The sequence below is a fragment of the Oreochromis aureus genome, linkage group 10 (assembly GCF_013358895.1).
Source record: "Oreochromis aureus strain Israel breed Guangdong linkage group 10, ZZ_aureus, whole genome shotgun sequence".
Taxonomy (NCBI): Eukaryota; Metazoa; Chordata; class Actinopteri; order Cichliformes; family Cichlidae; genus Oreochromis; species Oreochromis aureus.
Genome location: NC_052951.1, coordinates 2,068,167 through 2,088,849, shown reverse-complemented (window position 1 = coordinate 2,088,849; position 20,683 = coordinate 2,068,167). Strand labels below are relative to the sequence as shown.

At 41.6% G+C, this 20,683-nt stretch overlaps 1 protein-coding gene across 1 annotated transcript in view; it reads right to left on the bottom strand.

The window, feature by feature from the left end:
* The window catches only part of med13a (mediator complex subunit 13a), a 68,008-nt gene extending 53,398 nt beyond the window's left edge, over positions 1-14,610 (bottom strand). The window contains exons 1-2 of the mRNA XM_039618278.1: positions 13,996-14,610; positions 7,255-7,489 (exon numbers count right to left, since the gene is read on the bottom strand). Of these exons, the coding sequence (XP_039474212.1) occupies positions 7,255-7,489; positions 13,996-14,061 (301 nt within the window). The 5' untranslated portion in view covers positions 14,062-14,610. The remainder of the gene's footprint in view (positions 1-7,254; positions 7,490-13,995) is intronic.
* Positions 14,611-20,683: the final 6,073 nt, after the last annotated feature.

Here is a 20,683-nt window from a genome sequence, read left to right as displayed (position 1 = left end):
GTCAAGGCTTTTGGAAAGAGCTTTAACTGTTGCAGAGGAAATATAAATTAATGACAAGCAGAAACTCGGCCATCACAGATGATGAGGTGTGTCCTCTGTGTTTACAAAAACAGAGAAGGACATTGTGAGTTGAAGCAAACAGAAGGTTGAAACGTTCTGCCAGCTTTAACCCTTTCAGGCTCAAATTAAGTTTTTTGTTGCTAATGCACAACCAAGTCCTGCAGTGGTACTTCTGAGTAAAAAAAACTCATAAAATATGTATGTGGGGTAATCAGGTTGTTAGTTTTTAACTGTTGCAAATCTGCAACGCCTGCCCTGACAGGGTTAAAGGTTAAATATGAACATTTCACATTCTTTGATGTTTATCCAATTTGTTTCATTTGCACTTGAGATTAACTGAGATCAGTCTCATGTTACTGACACGATTTAAACATAGTGAAAAGTTTTAAGTTCATCCTTTGTCCCTATAGAGAGCACGCTTCTATTTAACCTACCAATTATAACTGAAGGGTGAAAAAAAAGAGTGAGGCCTGGCCTATTTTTGAACCACAGACCTCCTTACTATGATGCAACAAGAGTAACCGGTGAACTAGCGGTAAACCAAAAAGCACCAAAATGTGCTGCGCATTAGACAATCTCAAAGGTATTTATTTATATATTTTACAGGCCCCGCTCCCACCCCCACATATGTTCAGCTGTGTATATAAGCAATTAGAGCAGCAGTCAGTCATTAAACAGCAAGATTAATGTCTTGTGATCAACTGTGCTCAGGGGTATTCTACCAAGTCTGGCAAAAAGGTTCTCTCCTCTCTTTCCACTTTCTCCTTCTATTCATCCTTATCTGCAAGGAAAGAGAGAACCAGCAGTGCTCTGTAAAGTCTCCATTACTAATTAATGAATATTTCTTGAACAGAGAGGGAAAAGAGGGATTGAGAGAGAAGTGAGGGAAGAGTGCACCCATGGGCCAGAGCTGCATGCATGGCCGAGTCCCTGCACCATGCCAGCCAAAGGAGATCCATCAGAGAGAGCGGCCGAGGGAGATGGAGCAGGAGGAAAAGAGGAAAGCGGAGGGTGGTTCACAGGCAGGAGATTAGCCCTGGAAAATTGATCCCCAAGCACAAAAAGCCGTCGGCCTCTTCCACTTTTTCTCCGTAAGACCTGCTCTGGGTTTATCTATTCATCAATCTCTGCATTACACACTCGAGTTTAGAACCACCTTTAAAGGAAGAGGGGGCCAAAAAGCCCAAATTAGGGTTAACCAAGTGTAACTAATAATCTCCACTATACATCCCCAGCGTATAGCTCAACAAATCTACCGCATGTGTGGGCAGAAGTGTTTGGTAGCAATCAAAAAGTATTTCCATTAAACATCCTTTTATAGCATCATTAGATACAAAATGCAACTTTTACAGTATCTGTAGGACATTAACTTTCAATCAAACAATCCAAAAAAAAAAGAAGAAAAAGAAACAAAGTTTCCTTTCTAAATTGTACGCCAACCACTCTCCACTTCAAAGCTTCTGTGGAGTCTTTGTTCATGTTTACAGCTAAAGCATGGAGATTTCAAAATTCAGTCAGACTTTCACGGGCTGTCCGCCTCAATAATTTTTGGAAATTCTAAAAGAGTGAGTGGCGTTTCTCCTTTCTGAATCCTTGCCTGGGGCATCCACTGGGCTACAGCATTTACAATTGGCCTTACATCATCGTGGGACTGAATCTGTATCACAAGTCGTGTTGCATGTCATCACTTCTGTTACTATCCAAGTGAGAAAATATGCCGTTACAATCTTAGACCGCAGAGTCAGACACTCACATAACGGATGGCTCGTCATTTTTTGTGCTAGGACTATGACTCTGCTACGTACGCATATGATCCCAGGGTTTCATCGTTCCAAGAAACAAATGTTAGGGAGATAAAGACAGACACAAGTCTCAACCACGTCTTTCAAACCAGGCAAATGGAAGGAAAAAATGATGAGGAACTGAGCTTAATGTAATGGAAATTTACTGAATCTAATAAAAGTGTTGCTTTTATAAACACATCTGTCTAATTCAGATTGCAAAAAGCCACTTATAGGCTCCACATGCAATGCATCAGCATACCACACAAAGAATAAATCAGCTCACAGAGCAATTTCAAAAGGGTAAGCCCTGCTTTAAACCAATCACAAGTCAGCAACCAACAGCATCTGTTTGGACTCATTTGTAATTTAATCTCAAAGAATATCATTTTAGATTATGAAGTCTTATGGTGATATGTCGTGTATCCCACATTTAATTTACCTATGAAAAAAAAAATGGCCATAATTAATGCTGTTCACTTAAATGTGGCTACAAAAAATTAACAGCAGAGGCAACCTTTAAACTCACAATGGTGAGTCAAGAATCAGTGGTACTTAAATAATGAGGGAGTGCAATTCAAACAAGTCTTAATATCTGAATTTTGTGAATATTGTCAACATGCATCTGTATCCTGTGGGAAGCGCTTCAAACAGAGCACCTCTCACAGATCTGAGGGCAGTTCAATAAATACGCAGTCGAGACATCTTCACGGGGGGGGGCTGTAAGAAAGTGAAACTTTCAGCTAACAGACCCCTCACCGACTACTGAAATATGCCCTTTGGAACTGGAGATTCTGCCCTGAGGTGCAAAGCAGGCTTGTTTTGATTTCATCCTTGATTCAAACACAGAGAAAAGTCATCAGACGACAACAACAACAGAAAATCCTCCGAAAGTTTGGCAAAGCTAGAAACACATTACAGCGTAACAGCAAAAAAACAAAACAATTGTTAGATGATCAGTGCAAAAACAAGCCCACAGAGTGCTGCTAAATCGCACTTTTCTTCACTCCATCGCTGAACACGTCTCAGTGTGTTCATCATCAAACTGACGGAGGAGGTGGGCATTGTAAATGCAACCTCTCCGCCTCCCCTCCCCCTTCGTCTTTCCTCTCTTCAAGAGATCTAACCCAGCACCCAGTAATGAATAGATGTGGGGCCACCAATGACCGAAGCAGAGAGGGACCGCTGATAATCCGTTCTGGACAGCAGAAACAGATCATTTCAATTTGAAATCTGTCGACTTGGAGGCAGATTAGCTATTATAATACAGCAACACTGAAGTTATACTTAACCATTCAGTTACTCTTTAAAAAAAATAAAATAAATCTTCTGAATTTTTGTCTCCATTTTTTTCAGTTTAAACTTAACATGGAAATGTAAAAATGTAAAATCTGATATATGTGTGCAGCTCCACCAACTCTACGGTCACGTCCAGCTGGGGGAACACTGAACTTGGAATCACCCCAGAGAAACGTGGTGTCAGGCTGCCGGCAGCAGAAGTCTCGGTGGGACTTAGTTTGCAGAGAAAAAGGACCTGAGCGAGCTAGTGGAGACTGAGGACAAATGTGCAATGGAGCAATTACCCTCGCAGACAGACATCCACTCCCTAATTTCTATGCAAAACAGAAAAAAAAGAAGAAAAAGAAGAAAGATCAGTGGGTCTTTGAGAGGAGGAAAAGGCAGGCATTTATCTTTCGCTCTGGATGCCCCTGGTCAGGAGACTCCACCAGCTTTTGAGGGGGAGAAGACGATGAAGAGAGCACTGCATTTGCATAAGAATACATGCCTATAGTAACCCAGTTCTCGTTGTGTAAGTGCAAGCAACGCGGGTTGTCCAACAGTGTGGAAAAGGGGCTTGGTGGTTTGTTCCCCTTACATTCCTTCAATGGTGATTAAGAGTCTGACGTTAAAACATCCCTTAAGTTTTCCGCCCTTCACTACTCCCATCTCTCTGGCTCACTCCTTCTCCCCTCATCTCCCTGGAGAGAAGGGATTACTGGCACACTGGTATACAGAAATGGCACTTGCTCAAAATTAAAAGACTTTCACAGGCTGCTAATCTAATGAGGGTGGAAAGGAGGGTGTGGGGGAATGAGCAAACGCCATTTCAGCTGCTGAAATGAAAGGACAAGAGCGGATTTTCATGTTTACCGCCAACATTGCACTAAAGACAAAAAAGAGGCTGGGAAAAAAAACAAAAAGAAAATAAAGCTTTTTCAAATTCCCAAGATGCCAGGACCCAAAGAAAAGAGAACGACAACAGCAACAAAGAGTGTGTGGTGCTTAAAAGGCAACAACAGTTGTGACATTCCAGTTGAGTGCACAGGTTGGACTTGCCCTGCCGATGCCAGCGGGTATCTGTCAATTCGCACCTCAACAGGGAGGGTACCCAGAAGAGTCCACAAACACAAGCAAGTGTTCATTCATCACCCTGCTTCCTCTGGGACACCCGGCCAGAGACCCACACTCAGGTCGAGCTCTGATTTTCAGTCCTGGTGTTCAGGATGATCATTTTCTACTTTATTAACATTCAATTGACTTTCTGTTGCCAGCTGAAGTGAATAAAACCTGTAATCTGGGAACTGAGAAGTTTTCCTGCTTTAAGACAGATGCGCAGCAATTTTCAGCCATTCATGCTGGCAGTACAACACTACTGCAGCACACTGATGGAGAGAGGCTGGTTAGTGCTCTGTGTGTCTTAATTAACCAGTCAGACATAAACAGCAGTAAAGGTACAGATTTTACAATTTCACTAATGTTTACATGCACTGCTGCCATCTGGGACTCTTAATTCAGAGTTCATGTGGCTTCTCTGACTTTCCCATTAGGAAGCACGACTTGATCAGGTGTTCCAGTTGTAAATTCTGACTGAGAACTCGGGAGATTCCGATTTCCGACTTTAAACGGAACGCTAGGGCTGCACGATTAATCGTTAAAAAAAAATCGCGATCTCGATTCATACTTATGTGCGATCTCATTTCCAAATGACAACGATTAAAAAAACAAAAAAAGACGACGACGATTGTACCGCATTTTGATCCGGGACGTAATCTGCATGAAAACAAGCGCTCCCTCTTCCTGCTCAACAAATGACAAGGGCGGAGCCTTATACCACGTGATACAGAAGCTGTGCCGTGATGCTCAAATTGGCAGGGAAAAAACAACGGAGAACACGTCAGGGATGACGAGAAAGTGACAGGAGAAAATTAGGTCCTGGTCAACCACCCAAACATCAATAACGGGAACCTTATACAGCGCTTCCCTATACACGTCGAACTCCTGCAGGCACAAAGAAATTACGGAGGCTGTTACTTATCACCTGACCAAAGATATATCAACACTGTGCAAAACGAGGGATTTAGGAAAATGACAAACGCTACACAGTGCCGTCCCGCAACTATTTTTCTATTGTTGCACTACCTGCTCTATACACGCAGTGTCGAGCAACGGTGGAGACGGAATTACAAGCAGTACAACATTTTGCGGCAACCACAAAATGTGAGGCATTTATTGTTTTTATGTTTATTTATTGTTTTTATGTTCAGTTTCAACTGTTATGAAGTTGATGTGCAGTTAATAAGTGCAATAAATATTTATATTGGAAAAGAAAATCGTGAGAGAATCGTGATCTCAATTCTAAGCAAAAAAAATCGTGATTCTCATTTTATGCAAAATCGTGCAGCCCTACGGAACGCGCTCTTTGCCTCTGGTTTCCACTTCTCCTCCTATACCAGTGCCAATGAGGCGGTTTTGTCTGAGTGGTGACAGTTGTTGTTCAGGAGAATACTGCTGCGAGTGCTCACACACTCAGCACTGGCATTAATGGTACAGAGCTGTCACAGGCCCAGCCCCACGAAAAGACCCAAAGTCAGAGGTGCAAAAGACCTCTGACTGTCTGCGTCAAGATTAGTCCCAAGAGGAAAAGGCACAATGGAGGTTAATTAAAAATTCAAATAACACCACACCTAAAAGAGGAGCTGCCAAGAGTACTGCAAAAACATGATTCATCGTTTTGGTGTTAAAATACCTGGAAGGAAAAATACCAGTCCAGGTTTTCTAAACAATATTTGATTACCTAATATCCATCTCCTGAAACACTAAATATGTTTAATCTGCCCAAAGCCAGTATAAGAACACAGCAGTGACTCCAGCAATTTCGAAACACAGCCTTTTGAAATGTAGCACCCTACATCAGAACACTTTGGGTTACTACAAGGACCCGCTAAGAGTTAAACGTGCTGCCCATCGCAGCCTTCAGCTCCCATTTTGAGGCTACTTCAGGCACAATGCCCCATAATAAGGGGAGGGTCACAGACAGGCTGTATTTAGCTCAGACTCCAAACTGCAATCTACATGGCAGAGAACATGCATAAAGATGGCATTTTCCCATCTTCCACCAGTAATTTTACTATTACTAAAAAAAAAATGTTAAATAAGAAGCAGAGCAGGGTCAGGGGTGGGGGTGCATTTCCCTCATTTCTGCATGGCTGCCCCTGCTCTGCTTCTTATACCTTCTTCCTTTTTTGTTAACCCTGTGCAAAACGGTGACATGTGACTTCCAACTTGCTTGTTCGAGCCAAAAGGCAAGCTGCTGATTCCTTAGCCGCAGCCCAGGGACCACTCAGACAGGTTAACCCTGTTTTAAGCACATGGGTAATAATAACACAGCATGATGCCCAGTGTCTCCAGGGAGAGGGAGTTAGCCCTGCAGATGTTGGCACTACCAGTCTGGCTGGCTGGGTTATCAGTCAGAGAAGGGCGAAGGGTGGGGGCACTATGGAGGTGTTGGATTACACAGATAGCGACACTTGCCTGAGGCTCGCAATTTCAGCGTACCTCCGCTGTGCCTACCTGACAATCAAGCGGTGACATCTGTATCATTTTTCAATGTACAACCAATAACGTTTCTTGATAGGGTGATGCATGTTCAAGTGCTTCTTTTACACAAGCTGCGAGTCCTCGACACTTTCTGCTATCTTTTACAGCCATTACTCATTTAGCTATGTAACCTTGGCTCAGTCTAACAGAGGCAGCAGAAGTAGAATTTCATATTCCTACAATAGCTTTTTTGTCAGTCATTTCTCTGACAAAATAAAAAAAACAACAAAAAAACATTCCACTTGTACTCAATCTAAAAAAAAAAAAAAAAACCAAACAAACTTGCCACACTATCTGTTCATCTTTCTGCAGTAGTGTAAATGAACTGCTCTTAAACAGTAAGGGGCATCTCTTTATAAAAATGCGGCGTGTTCCTCTGAACTCTGTTACTAATCTGGCTATTATTCTATAACTGACTCCGACCTTCATAGAGAGGAGAAGCTGCAGAAATGCAATGCACCTAAACAGTAAATGTAACATGCATTACTATTTATTCAAATGAATGGCACTTCTGTGTATGCAAAAGAGTTCCCACCTGCAAGCTCATTGTGGATGAGATCAGCAAAGTTTGGGTCGTCACCCCACCAGAAGAGCCAAAGCTCCCTCCGACCCTGCTGCTGGCATCTCCTCCACACGCTTAGTATATCAGCCTTCAGGCAGCGACTGAAGCTGCATAGGATGGGGTCCTCCTCCGTCACCGGGAAGAGGATTGGTGCAGAGGTGGGACCCTGCCACACAAACCTCTTCCATTTGATCCCTGTCAAGTCAGCCTGCAAGACAAGAGAGAAGGGGGGGGGGGGAAACTGTTAGTGTGCAGAGTCGCTGCTTTAGGACCCACTCAGCACCTCTGAGGAAACATGTGCTGAGCAGAGTGTTAAGAGTAAGTATTAATCCTCTTTTATGGGGCATTTCACCCCCTAACTATCCTGACAACACCCCATGCTGTCGAGACTGGGAAGGAGAAAACATTTCGCTACAGCCGCAAACAAAGTGGGACATTCGACTGTTTCTGTAAAAGATCTTGTACTTAATGTTCCAGCTGCTTTCAAAGTGATCATGAAAGACATGTTGGGAACACTCAAAGGAAAAAACTAATGCTGGTAAATGTGGTCTCACCAGCTTAATCCTCATTATTGGTGAGTACCGTGTGTGTGTGTGTTTGGGGTGGGGGGGGGGGCTTTCTATAAACACTGTCTGGCTTTTATAAAGAGAACAAAACACACAGGAAAAAGCCTCATAGGCAGTAAATCACTGGTGGGGTTATTAAGTGTTAAAACAGGAACATTACGCTCTGATGCTGGCTGGCACTGCAGCTTATCACCCAAGCGCTGACTGACTACCCATGTCTACCTAAACAAACGCACACGTGCTAACTACCATAAAACACACACACACACACACACACACACACACACACACACACACACACACACACACCCCCCCCTTAGGGGCACATCATTTTAAGTAATCTTCGACAACACAGACTGTTCATCTTCCTGCCATTTAGTTTCATTTCGTTCTGGCCGAGTTGGCAAGCTGTCTGTCTGTATATTCAACCAATTAATCCATTACAGTTCAAGGAACGTCCTAATTCAAGTGCAAAGGTGCTGAGCCAGAGCAAGTGATTACCAGCGGTTGTGGTCAAGCAGTGGCGTTAGCATTATGGCGTTAGCTGGGACAGGGAGGCATTGTGTTGTGTCAGCTGGAGCCGAGTTGGATCACAACAAGAAGTTAGGAGATCAAGACACCATGATTATTTACACCCACAAGCAGAAAAGAATAATTAAAAAATATCAGTTTAAGTATGAATCCTGTAAACGCTCGCTATATGATACAGCATGCAACAAACAGCCTGGCTGCTTGTTCAAAAACAGACAAGCTCGACCACTAAACCGAGAGTCAAACACAAAAAAGCCCAAGGTTGCTTTATAGTCATGTGTATGATCAAAACACCATGGTCTCTGATGCACAACCAGACTCCTGGGGAATTCAAAGCAGCTGCACATGCTGAGGACAAACTCCAAGATTTAAACAGCATAAATGGGTCTGTGTACAACTGTGTGTAACAGAGCTGCAGCAGTTAGGCTGCTCCTTCCTGCTGGAGTGCGAGAAGCGCTTCTTTACACCTGCACCTCGCTCGGAAACATCTGTGCACACAATGCAAAGGGAGGGCAAAGACAACGGTTAACTGTGAAACCAGATCATAGGCAGTACAGATAGGCAATTAGCAAGTGAACAGCCCTCATCAGCTTACTGACCATGGCCTGTCCCCGATGGCATTGTGGACTTCACCATATAAAAGGTTTTGGTCTTGAGTGCACTACAGATTTTATTACAGGCCTCTCACACTCATCCATATTGGTTTCACACATTTAGAAGTGATTATGTGCTGCAAGGAATCAAGTCGGTCGCAAGACATCAGCCGTTATTCAGACAAGTTTCTTGGGATATTGGCAATTATCTTTTCCAGATACTTGCACCATCTGAAATAGTTCCTGTGATATTTTTTTAGATAACTGTCGAGCCTTCTATGGAGAAACACTGCAAATACAACTGGAATAAGCATTACCTTGACATTTTGCTATTGCCGAGTTATCTTAAGCAAGCAAGCAATAAAAAGCCTTCCCTGAATTTACATAGTGGCTACAGGGCTCTTCTATCTAATCACTTCCTACTCTCTTCTTTCACGTAAGTATTACATTCACAGGCAATTAAGCGATTGTAATCTTTAATAAAACAATAAAGATCATTAATATTTAGTCAATTAAGTGAAAATGTATTTCTGACAAGTTCCTTAAAAAAAAAAAGAGGCTTAACTATACCGTGTTGCACTTAAATGCATAAAGACAGATCAGCAGAGAAGATTAAACAGTTGGTTAACTCTCCACATTCAGTGTGGCTCTGAGATTTACCTACTATTGCCAAAGTCACTGCTAAAACACTGAGTAATGCTTCTTCTGTGCTTGAATGAATGAAACAGAACATTTTCATCTTACTCTGCAGTTGCAGGCATCAGCTGTTTGTTACACACTTTCTTATACTGCAGTTAATGTGCAGTATGCAATCAAATTACAACTTAGAATAATAAACCTTAAAAACAGCACACACACAAATTGTTTCAGTGAAAAAGTAACAGCCTGCCTTAGTGTGTTTTTTTTTTTTTTTAAATCTGACACTTCCAAACCTCGATATGTGACTTTATGATTAACAGAAACTTTATCAAACTGCCACAGCCTCGTCTATTCTTTTATTTACTTTGCAATAAATGATCGCTGTTACACAATGCAACAACTTAGCAGGACTGTCAATGTTATCAGTCTCATCCTTATCTAAAAGGTGAAAATATGGTGAATCGGTTCAACAGTGAAATGCTGTTAGTCAAAAACTACGGTGGCTGCTTGAATACAGCAGACTGAGTTTTATGAAGCTTGTCCACAGTGTAGGACAACTTATGCAACATGTTAAGTGAACCCTTAGCAAATGTTTAACATTTTTGTTATGGGTTCATATCTGTCCGTGGACACATTTTCTTACACAAAAGAAATAAATGAAAAATTTTGACTTGAACCCTAACAACACATCGACCGAGCTACTCTGGTAAATACTGTACCGACGAGACGTGCAGAGGGGGAGTTCATCTGGTCTATTCCACTGACAATAGGTTTGCCAAGCAAAGACCACAAAAAGCAGCTCTATTTTATCGACACATCTGTACCCGCTAAGCTTACTGGGAAGAATCGGATAAGAAGATGTCTCAAGCCACTTAGTAATAAAAACCAGTCTCCTCCTGCAAGATGTCAAGCAGAATCTGCTTTGTTTACACGGGAAGTAAGCCAAATATTTCTACTGCTGATTCATAACGGATGGACTCAATGAAGACGAATGAAAAATGTGTTGATGTAAATTCTAATTCTTCAAACAACACAACATCAAATGCTAAAAGTCCATCTTTGCATTTATAGATTATCACACGCACACAGAGACGATTTGATAAAGTTCTCGGCAGCGCTGCTGGCCAGCAACGTTCTGTCGTTTAAGTTGCACACAACCTTTAAACAACATCTGAAAGGCTTTTATACAACCTGTTTCTTAAACAAGTAATCTCTCAGGGTGCACAGATGCACAGTTGGCTACATCATTTAGGAATTACACTGGTGTTAAATTACATTTGCAACTCGTGTAGTTCAAATGTAGACAACTTCAGTCAGCCTGCTTACAGTTTGTTTCCCTGCTTTTTTTTAGCTGTCATAACAGTCTTTAACCTGACACAAAACACATGTGACAGTGTACTAAATCAAACTGTACCACATATTTCCCTTTGTCCTTAGATTCTCCTGAGCTTCAAGAGGCAAGAGACTGAAGGCCGGACACGTCAGTACTTTGCTCCCCATTAACAATATCCAACAGGCGGACTGCCCTATCAAGGATAAATGCGCCTTCTGCAATTGTTCTGTCTGTGCTTTCAAAATAAATTAGTTGCAGCTTGTGTGTGCGCAAAAAAAGAAGAAAAAAAAAAAAAAGAACGGGGGATGCCAAGGATATCTGTATTTCCTTCCAACATTCATGCTCTCCAGGCTGTGTGCACGAGTGTGCCTTGAAAATTTCAGGCACCCGTCTGTGTCTCAGTAAATGCTCAGGTATGTGAGCAGCAGCTTATACAGATGTCCCAGCAGCGTAAGCAATGTGGGTCACGAGAAGTTTTGTCTTTCATATGCCAAACCAGAAAAATCACACTGCTGCATTACGAGGGAAGCTGAGGCCAAAAAGCCAGTGGATACAGGCAGGAAGTTTGCCTGAGGTGATGCATGCTCAGGGGAGGTTATGACCCCTGCTCTTGCCAGCTGCTCACCTTCCCTCCAGCAACTTAAGAGTTCTGGGTCTTGGTATGGGAACACTGTGTTCGAGCAGATGCCTTTCAAGATAAGAGACAAGCAACAGGTGAAGCTTCACTAATCATACCACATATGCTCCTTTTATAGCAAGTCCCTCTTCCTGCCTGTTGCCCCTCTCCCACCGTTAACCCTGTCAGGAAACAAACCTGAAACTACCAAGTGTGAGTTTGCATTTCGAGTTCAGGAGAATGCAAAAATTCAATCAGTTTCAACTGATGCACATCGCTGAAAGGAAGATCTCTGCCAAGTGGTTCTTTAGAGTTTACAGCCTTCTCCAGCTCATAAATGTATCGCAGCTCCAACTATAAATTTCACAACAAGGCAGCCACAATTGTGTTTCATAGTGGAGGAAGAGATAAATTTACCTTACACTCCAAGTTATTCCAAGTAAGCCCACTTTAAATATGCCAAGAAGAAGAAAAAAAAAAAAGAAGCATGCAACAAGTAGTATCATACTCCAGAGGAGAGTATCCACGGAAAAATGAACGGGGGGGGAGAGACTACCACAAAGTCTTCGCATTCTTTCACCATAAAACCACAAAGTGGAGTCTGTTCAGTAAGTGAGTCATAACAGCAGTGGTGTTATGCTTAGTCTCAGTGTGCAGGAAAATGTCAGCCAGACAGGCACAGCACCACAACTACCAGCCTCTATCTCGCCTGTATACTGTAGCCAACGCTGCCTTCAAGTGCTGTCGTAAACATTGTAATTATGAGTTCAGCACACACAATCGACCCAACAGAGTAGTACCGAGAGAGTGGGGATTTTCTGCAGTGAAACGTTACCTTTAGGGGGCGGACAGCTTGGAAGCTGTGTCAATTTGTGGTAAGAACAGTGTAATATTTCACTCAACTATTATTATGCTAGATTCTGTGTCAGAATTACTTGTGATGCACTTGTAGTCTCACTTCTTGTTTAACGTTTTCATGTAATAATATAATAATTCTAATAATAACATTAACAAACTGTGTCACAATCTATGCACTTTGCAGCTTTGCTACTGCACCACAGAGTGGTTCTATGTCATTTAATCTATAAGAGAAGTCTCCTTTTTCTAAAGGGTGCATTTCAGCACTTGACAATCACATTAACAATTTCCTGCCGTTGAAGACGAGCACATTGTGCTCCTCAGCTAACCTACAAGTGAAACTGGAGTTAAGCCTGCTGACAAGCCAATTAACTGCAACAACAAACACATTCAGACAGTGTTCCTGATTATCCCAGAGACGCTCTGCTCAAGCAGCACCTTTACATTTGCTGCTGTGGCTAAGACTGTAGACCACACCATTGGCTCTTAGTGCACGGGATTTAAAAGAATACTGAGGAGCTTTGAGCGGCTAGAAGCATAACCACAACTATTTAGGGTGATGCCAACTAGCCACAACTGGCAAGATGCTGATGATGGTGGTAGGTGTAGAAAGTTAGGTGTAGCTGAGGTGTGTAGCTTCCCCGGGTGTTGTAGTGCCCAGGGATGAATGCCACAGATTATATAATCAGCCTGGGGCCTGTGCCCTAGTTGGTGTGAATACTAGAAAATGAGGTCCAAGGAGATTAAATTCACCAATAAACAAGATGATGACATAATACATAAGTGGTTGCAGACAGACAACTGTGGCGGTAATATCAGTAACATGCCTGTTAAAAGGAAAGAGCTTTCGAGACAAGACTTATTAAGGGGCGTGTTTCTATCGACAGGCTCTGCAAGTTGGGCAATGACATTCTTTCATCCAGGAGTTGTCAGTGCCACACACACACACACACACACACACGGGAGAGAAAATAGTACTCAAAGGCACCACAGCGTCAGACTCTGACTAAACGCCACAAACTGAAGTCCATGAAATGTTTGGTTTACGGGTCAACACTCGATAAAACACAGTGGAAATGCAACGAGAACGAGGCAGCAAGTTAATAATAAACAAGGTGTTGAGACGAAAGGAGAGAAAGTGCTACAACTCCACTCTGGGCAGCACGGTCCTGCCTCTGGCAGTAAAATGCACGACATTTATTTCCGTGCTAACAAGACTATATGTTGCTCTGTATGTGCATGTGTGTGTGTCTTATGACATAAAGTAAATGAAGCTTTGCAAGCCACTGGCGTTAACCTCAAGTGTGTTGTTTGTGAACTGGGAAACGGAAATGTAATGGAAAGAAGATTATAATAGGCAAGCGGTCACACCTGGGGGGCAAACTTACAAAAAAAAACAAGCGTACGCGGTAATATTAGCAAAGTGGGACACCTTGTTGTCCTAAAACGATGTCAGCTTCGACAGGGCCGTAAGCCTAGCTAAGCTGCTATCAACTGATGCCTCTGTGGCTAGCGTTAGCTTAGCCCCCGTTCAGCTAGTTAAAAATGGCTGCTTTCCTTTAGTTTTAAATCTCTTACCAGACAGAATAGATTGGAATGGCAATCCTCCAAGCTGGCCCCGTTTGGTACAAAACAAGAACTCATTCTTCTTCACTGCGAAATCCAACTCTCCATCGTTTCACTTCCCGGGAAATTAAAAAAAAAAAAATGCGGATCGGTGTTTTCTAAGATGTACAGGCTTAATCAGCGAGAAATATTTTTTTCTAACATTTGGCTGGAGGATAGTTAATTCAACAACCTTCCGATTACAGTTTCCTCCCGCCGGAGATAAAAGCGGATAAAAAAGACAGCGTGGTCTTTAAGTCGACATGTCAAAAGCACACAGTAAAAACGCGTTCAAGGAAGCGAAAAATGTTCATAAAACAAAAAGAAAAGGAGAGCAAAGAAGCAACTCTCCCCCTCCCCCTTAGCCCTAAAACGGTCTCCGCTTAAAAAAATAAAAACGTCCTGTCTCACTCCTCCATCACAAAATTTAGCCTAAAATCGAAACACATCCTGTAGCAACCTCTCGAATTCTGGCACCGGCCTATATTTTAACGATTATTTCGATCATTATTTCAGCCTCGGTTCCTGTTGGTTTCCATTTGAATTCATGGATTCCTTTCTTTAATGGCGGCCACAGGGACAACTCTGCCTTCCACAGCCTATTGGCTCATTCGTGGTCAAATCTTTGGCAAGTTACTCGTCCACGTGCAGACACGCGTCAGACAGTAAGGTGCACTTCCGGAAAAATAAAAGCGTGCAATTATTCCTCTTTACAATTGCAATAATATCATAAACACGTGGTGATGAAAAAGATATTGAACACTATAATCATTGCATATTTGATTTATATTTATTCATCAAAATAACGCATTTGCTTTTTTTTACATGCAACATGTCAAAAGAGAGCCTGCAATTTTTTTTTACCGCTCTTGGGCGTCTTACTTTGAAAGTCACGACAATGACTTTCGATTTTAGTGCCGCTGATTTGACACTGTCGTGGTCATGAGGGCTGTAATAACACAAGACTGATAGGTATTGCCGCTGGGCCAGCGCAAGTGGCGCTACTGAGCAACAGATTTTGTTACTAATGATCAAACCCTATAAACTTGCTCACTTACACAGTGCACCACCTAGCGCATGTGATGTTGCACTTGCAATTGAAATGCACGACCAAAAAGAATTGATGCCTCTTTTGTTTTTACTTTATTCAAAGCAAATGCGTCAATTTCACCGTAGTTAAACATTGTGTAGCTCAAGCGACGAAATGAAAGCAGTCAAATCTCATATTTATAAGGCGCTGAACTGCAGGAATGCAACACGTGAAAGACATTTAAGAAGCAAAAGTTCAACTCATGGATAAATGAGATAAAGATCGCTGTTGATGCCGTTGCAATATAGCAGAGGATGTTCCACACAGTCTTCCTAAAATGTGTCGGTAAGGATGCTGTTTGTTTATACACATTAAAAACCAAAGAGAGAGTAAAGTTACACTGTAGGGTGTTTCATCAGATTTGAAATATAAGAGAACCCGTTAGATCCAAGCAGCGTTTGTAGTGAATTTGACACCGAGTCAGTATTCACGTGTGTCAGCACCTGATCACACTTCATAACATGCAGATCTTTGCTGATTAGAGATTGTTTCAGGGAATGATAAACACATAAATTCATGGCAGTATAATAATATGATAATATTAATACACTTCTAAATGTTTTGTGTCATTATTAGTAGCAATCAATCCACCTTAACTGGTCCCATTTGATTAGGAAAACGCTGACAATTTGAACCATTCTGTTATTTCTTTGTTTTGCAAATGGCTGAGAGCAGCCACATAAACAAGCCAACAGGTTGATCAAAGATGCCTTATCAGGACGGATGTTTGTAGCCTCAGGGGCCTGAATCAGACCTTCTAGTCAATGACCACATCTCTAATCATCACACCATCTGACAGGGAGCCCTGATAGGGTTCAGGGGGTGACATCTGAGATATGCAAGGGCCCAAAATACTGAACCGCAGTGTGGCTATTAAATATTTACCTTCCAAATAAGAGTAAGAGTTGCATTTGAGTACCACCAACTACAGTACACAGACCAGGGTAACTACTGTAAGTTCTTTTCAAATTCTTCTCTGTAAGAAAAGGTTTAAAGAACTTCCACTTTAAATTGTCTGAAGTACAGAGTAATAGATTGCCATCTAGATAGACTGCTAAATCCTGCACCTCTGATCTCATCCAGCCAGCATCCAAGTTGGTGCTGGGCCAAATTAAAAGGATTTCAATTAGTGCTGCAAACGGTATGCAAAATAAACCCAGTTAACTCATTTGTCCCTGTCTTCTGTGTATTGTAGTGTTCATTAAGCTTAAGGTTATCTGTTTTTACAGACCCTTTGTTTCTGCATCACCATGTATATTGTAGTTGTCATCTGCATCTCTACATAATTTTTTTTAACAATCGATTTTTAATACATTTATTCAAACCCATATTACTGGTCACCTTAAATAATTAAACTCAGCCAGAGTAATGTTTGTTTCCTTTTTTAATCCTTAAGATGTCTACTCCTTCTAAGCAGTGTAGGTTCATGGAATACTAATACTTTTTTGCAGTTGGTTGTTCCTAATTAGATTACAGTGTAAGCTGTCTTTAGTCATAATTTCTTTAAAGAAATGAATGGCCGATGGTTGGTTGGGTAGCCAGCCTCTTTTGTTTCTGTTATATGGGGATTCATCCATAAGGAATTACAGTTCTTAAGTGTAACATTTGGATAGAGCAGGGCGATATGGCCAAAAATATTTATCACGATATACATTTGAAAATTTGCGATAACGATATAACTGACGATATAATTGATGTGAGACAAAATACAACTCCACAACTTTACTAGCGCAAAAAAAGCCCATCCATTTATTTTCACTTAAACAAGCAGCTGTTTTTTATGTGCATTAAAGCTATATAAAAATTTAACAGTGCAAATGCAAATTCCTTGCTGAAAGTTTAACCAAAAGGCAATTTCCAGTAGAAATGGGCTGACATATCCTGAGCATAACCATGCATAATATCCACTGAAGTTAAAAACATTAAACTGCAGTGTGCCAAATAAAAAAGTCAAATAAGTATTTTTCGGACCATAAGGTGCACAGGATTATAATGCACATTAAGTGAAACAAAGCAGTCAGATAAATCAAACTTTATTCAACTCATTCTTCTTGCTTCCTCCACTTCTGTACCATTGATTCATTAATGCTGTATTCTATCACAGCTGCTCTATTCCCATGTTGTTACAGTATATTAATGACTAACCTCGTATTGTGGATGGATTATCTCAGTTGTTCTCCTGACTGAAGTTTGGTCCATTTACAGCATCCTGCCATGTGATTGCATTTGTCCCTAACCATCAGGAACCCTCACGTTAACTTTTATCAGTGGAAAAAAGTTAGCGTTCATCCTCCAGCTTCACTGTGTGTATGCTATGCTAACATAGCTGTGTCGCTAGCGATCACGTAGCACATCATTATATAGCAGCTAGCCCAACTTCAGTAACCCTACAAACGTCACTGCTGTTTAGTTTTCTGTCTTCATTTATGTTGGAAGTGATAGCAGAGCTGTACGTTTGAATGTTTCAGAAATCTCTCAGTCAGAACATGCTATATCATGTTTAGGTAACTAGCGAAACTAGCGAGCTAACTTCCGCTAACTTCTAACTCCTTTAAATGTAATAAATTCTGTTTTCATGGATGCCTGGATGTTAAACCTCATAGTTACACCCGGTAAAGCAGCAATGCTGATCGTTTTATTAAAGATGAAAGAATTTAGACAGTTTTTAACTCTCAGTGATGCTCTGTGTTCGTTTGACTTTGGGACCTAAAGGGATCTTATCGTTGCCTGACATTGTACCGGTACAATGAACAGTGAACGGTATAATATCGCCCAGCCCTACATTTGGAATAATCATATCTCTATATCTCGTCATATCACATATTTTTTCCTTTGATCCCAACATAAGAACATGTCTCTGTTTTTCCAAAATTCCTATTTTTATGACATTATTACAGCATTTGTGGACTTTTGTATGAGCCTGGAATATTACGCTCACATAATTCAGAGCTGAAAAACCGCCTGCAGCAGTTCATTTCCTGTGTGCCCAGGATAAGTATAAGTGACATCTGCTGTTCACAAGACTTACAGTGAGAACAAGGAAACAGAAAAGCGGTGATGATCCTGAGACCAGAAGCAGCTGGCTGCTGCTGAAACACTGATGGAGTCACAGTGCGGTAGCCTGAAGAGAACATGTGAAGAAATCGATTTGTTCCCAGACCTTATGAGGAGAAATTTTCACCAAGATCACCTGCAGAACATGAAAACTGTACACACTTGAAGCAAGTGACATTCTCTTTGATCATTTCTTCTGTTTCCATCTTTCACAGTTTGCTCACATCTGTTTGATTTGTGCTTGAACCAAAATTACATTTGCTCGCTGTTTAGACAGAGAGCTGTTTGTCATTTTTAAAAATCTAGCATTTAGCAAAGCTATGTTAATTGTTCAAGCCCTTAAATGCATTACAGATGCAATATATATAACAAGAGTTTTAGCTCGTTCTGTGCACTCCCCAAAGCTCTGCAAAATCAGCTTTGTCTTTCATCTGATCCTAAAGGACTGCGCAGCTTTTTAAACCTTAAATCTCCCCATAGGAATGGATGTTAATCTCACTTCCAGAGCTTCCCACGCTTTATCATCACTCCTTGATATGAAAAACAATTGTGGCATGATACCATCTGTATAAGACTGTTTAACAGAAAGGGGGGAAAAAATCTAATAGTGTAGTCGATGAGCACAGTTGTCATACCAGAGAAACTAATGTGGATAACAGATTGCGATCATATCTGCCGATAGTTTTCTCTCACTTATCTCCAGCTCCCTCTTATCTGAGCCCCACAGAGACTTTCTGTCATATATATTCTATCCCAGCAGTGCAAAAGCATATTGGGGAAGGAAGAGTTTAGGATAGTTTGAATTTGGCCAACTGCTCCTTTGACATTTGATTTGACATGCTCTGTGGTCCCTGCCAGTCTGCTGTAGGAGCATTTGTCAAAGGGCCCCTGTGTCTCTAAATCCTGCGTGAAAAAGTGAACATTAAATCTGTTAAATTTAGCCAGAAGGAAAACATGGGCTGAATTTAATGAGGGCCTGCAGTGAGATAAGACAGGAAAAACATTACAGTACTGGATGGAAAAATAGCCTTGATTATCATTAAACATGCTGAAACGATAAATCATGAAACACTGAAGATGAGAAAACAGAGTGCAGAAGTGTAACACAAGCCTTTGGTATGCTTTTTGCTTTGTGTGTGTGTGTTTGCTCTTGTTCTCGAGTATGTCCTATGGCCTTAGGCATGAGACGAGAAACAAGACAAACAATGCTGCTACTGAAAGATCATAACAGTCATGTGAAATATTTGAAAAGCTTTCTGTAAATCAATGAAAGTGACCACCCAGGCAGGAAGAGGTTTTCCCCTGCACGGGCAGACACGGCCGAGGCACCCGGCAGTTAAGAGCACGACTCCGAGGTCCAGAGTTCAACAGCGTAACTTGTGTTTACGGAGGCTAAGTGGTAATATCCCACTCTTAGCCTCTGCAGAGGTTAGTTATGAAGAGGGTCAACAACTGTGCCACGTTCAAATAAAGCCACCCCCCTCCCAGCCGCCATGTTAACGCACACGGAGATATATGTTGTCTTTGCTCCCCCTGCTTCCTTCCTTCCTTGGCTCCTTCCCCGAGTGCTCATAATTAGCCACTAGATTGAGAAACGCTTTCAAAAATAGTGAGAACAGCTTCTTACTCTGTTCATTCACTCAAATAATGACATATGGCACCGACTGCAAAGTTATTGACACAGAAGAAGAAAAACGTCAGGCATGCCGAGGTTGTGCGTGAAATTTAATATTCTCAGATGGTAATCACCCTCTTCATAATCCACACTGAGGGAGAACATTACACATTTTCATGTGTTACTTCATTCATCTGAAAGAATTAGCCATATAAGGAGTAAAGAGACAAGTAAATGCATGTAAACTAAACACTACAACTGTGTGTTGATGAGCCTGAATCACAGACAGAAGGGGATAAATCTAACACGAACCGCAACATAAAACATAATGATGCAGGCAATGAAAATAAAGACATAAAACCTGACCCATGAGGTGGAGGACTCATCGTGCACTGCAGCATTTAATTGGCCCTTGTTTGGTTTGTGTCCAGACGTATTTAGAATTCATTATTAAAATGAGTTTTGTTGAACAAGTATCGTGTAAATGGTGAACAGAGTGTGGGCTGTTTGTTTCATTGTAGCAGCTACAGCTACAGTGCGCAGTCTTTATAAAGGGGTTCACTGTGCGTTTGCTCTTTTAGATCTTTGCAAAGATGCAGTCATGATGCAGAATGCTGTGCACCTTTTCAATGGGGTGAAAGATCCCATAAGGAAAGTGAAAGACTGAAACAAAATACGTGAGACTGATGGTCGGTGGAGAGAGCTCGAGGCCTGCAGATCAGGTACGTGTGGAACGAGAAAGTACAGCATGTAACGCACGAGCTGACTGATAGGTGTTCAAGGAAGATTTTCAAGCTCAATCAGGCCGCACCCAAATCAGCAAGCTCTGGAATGACAGACAAACAAATAGCGTTTCATGTTACCAAACTGCTTTACTCCACTATCCTGCTGCTCCACAGCTC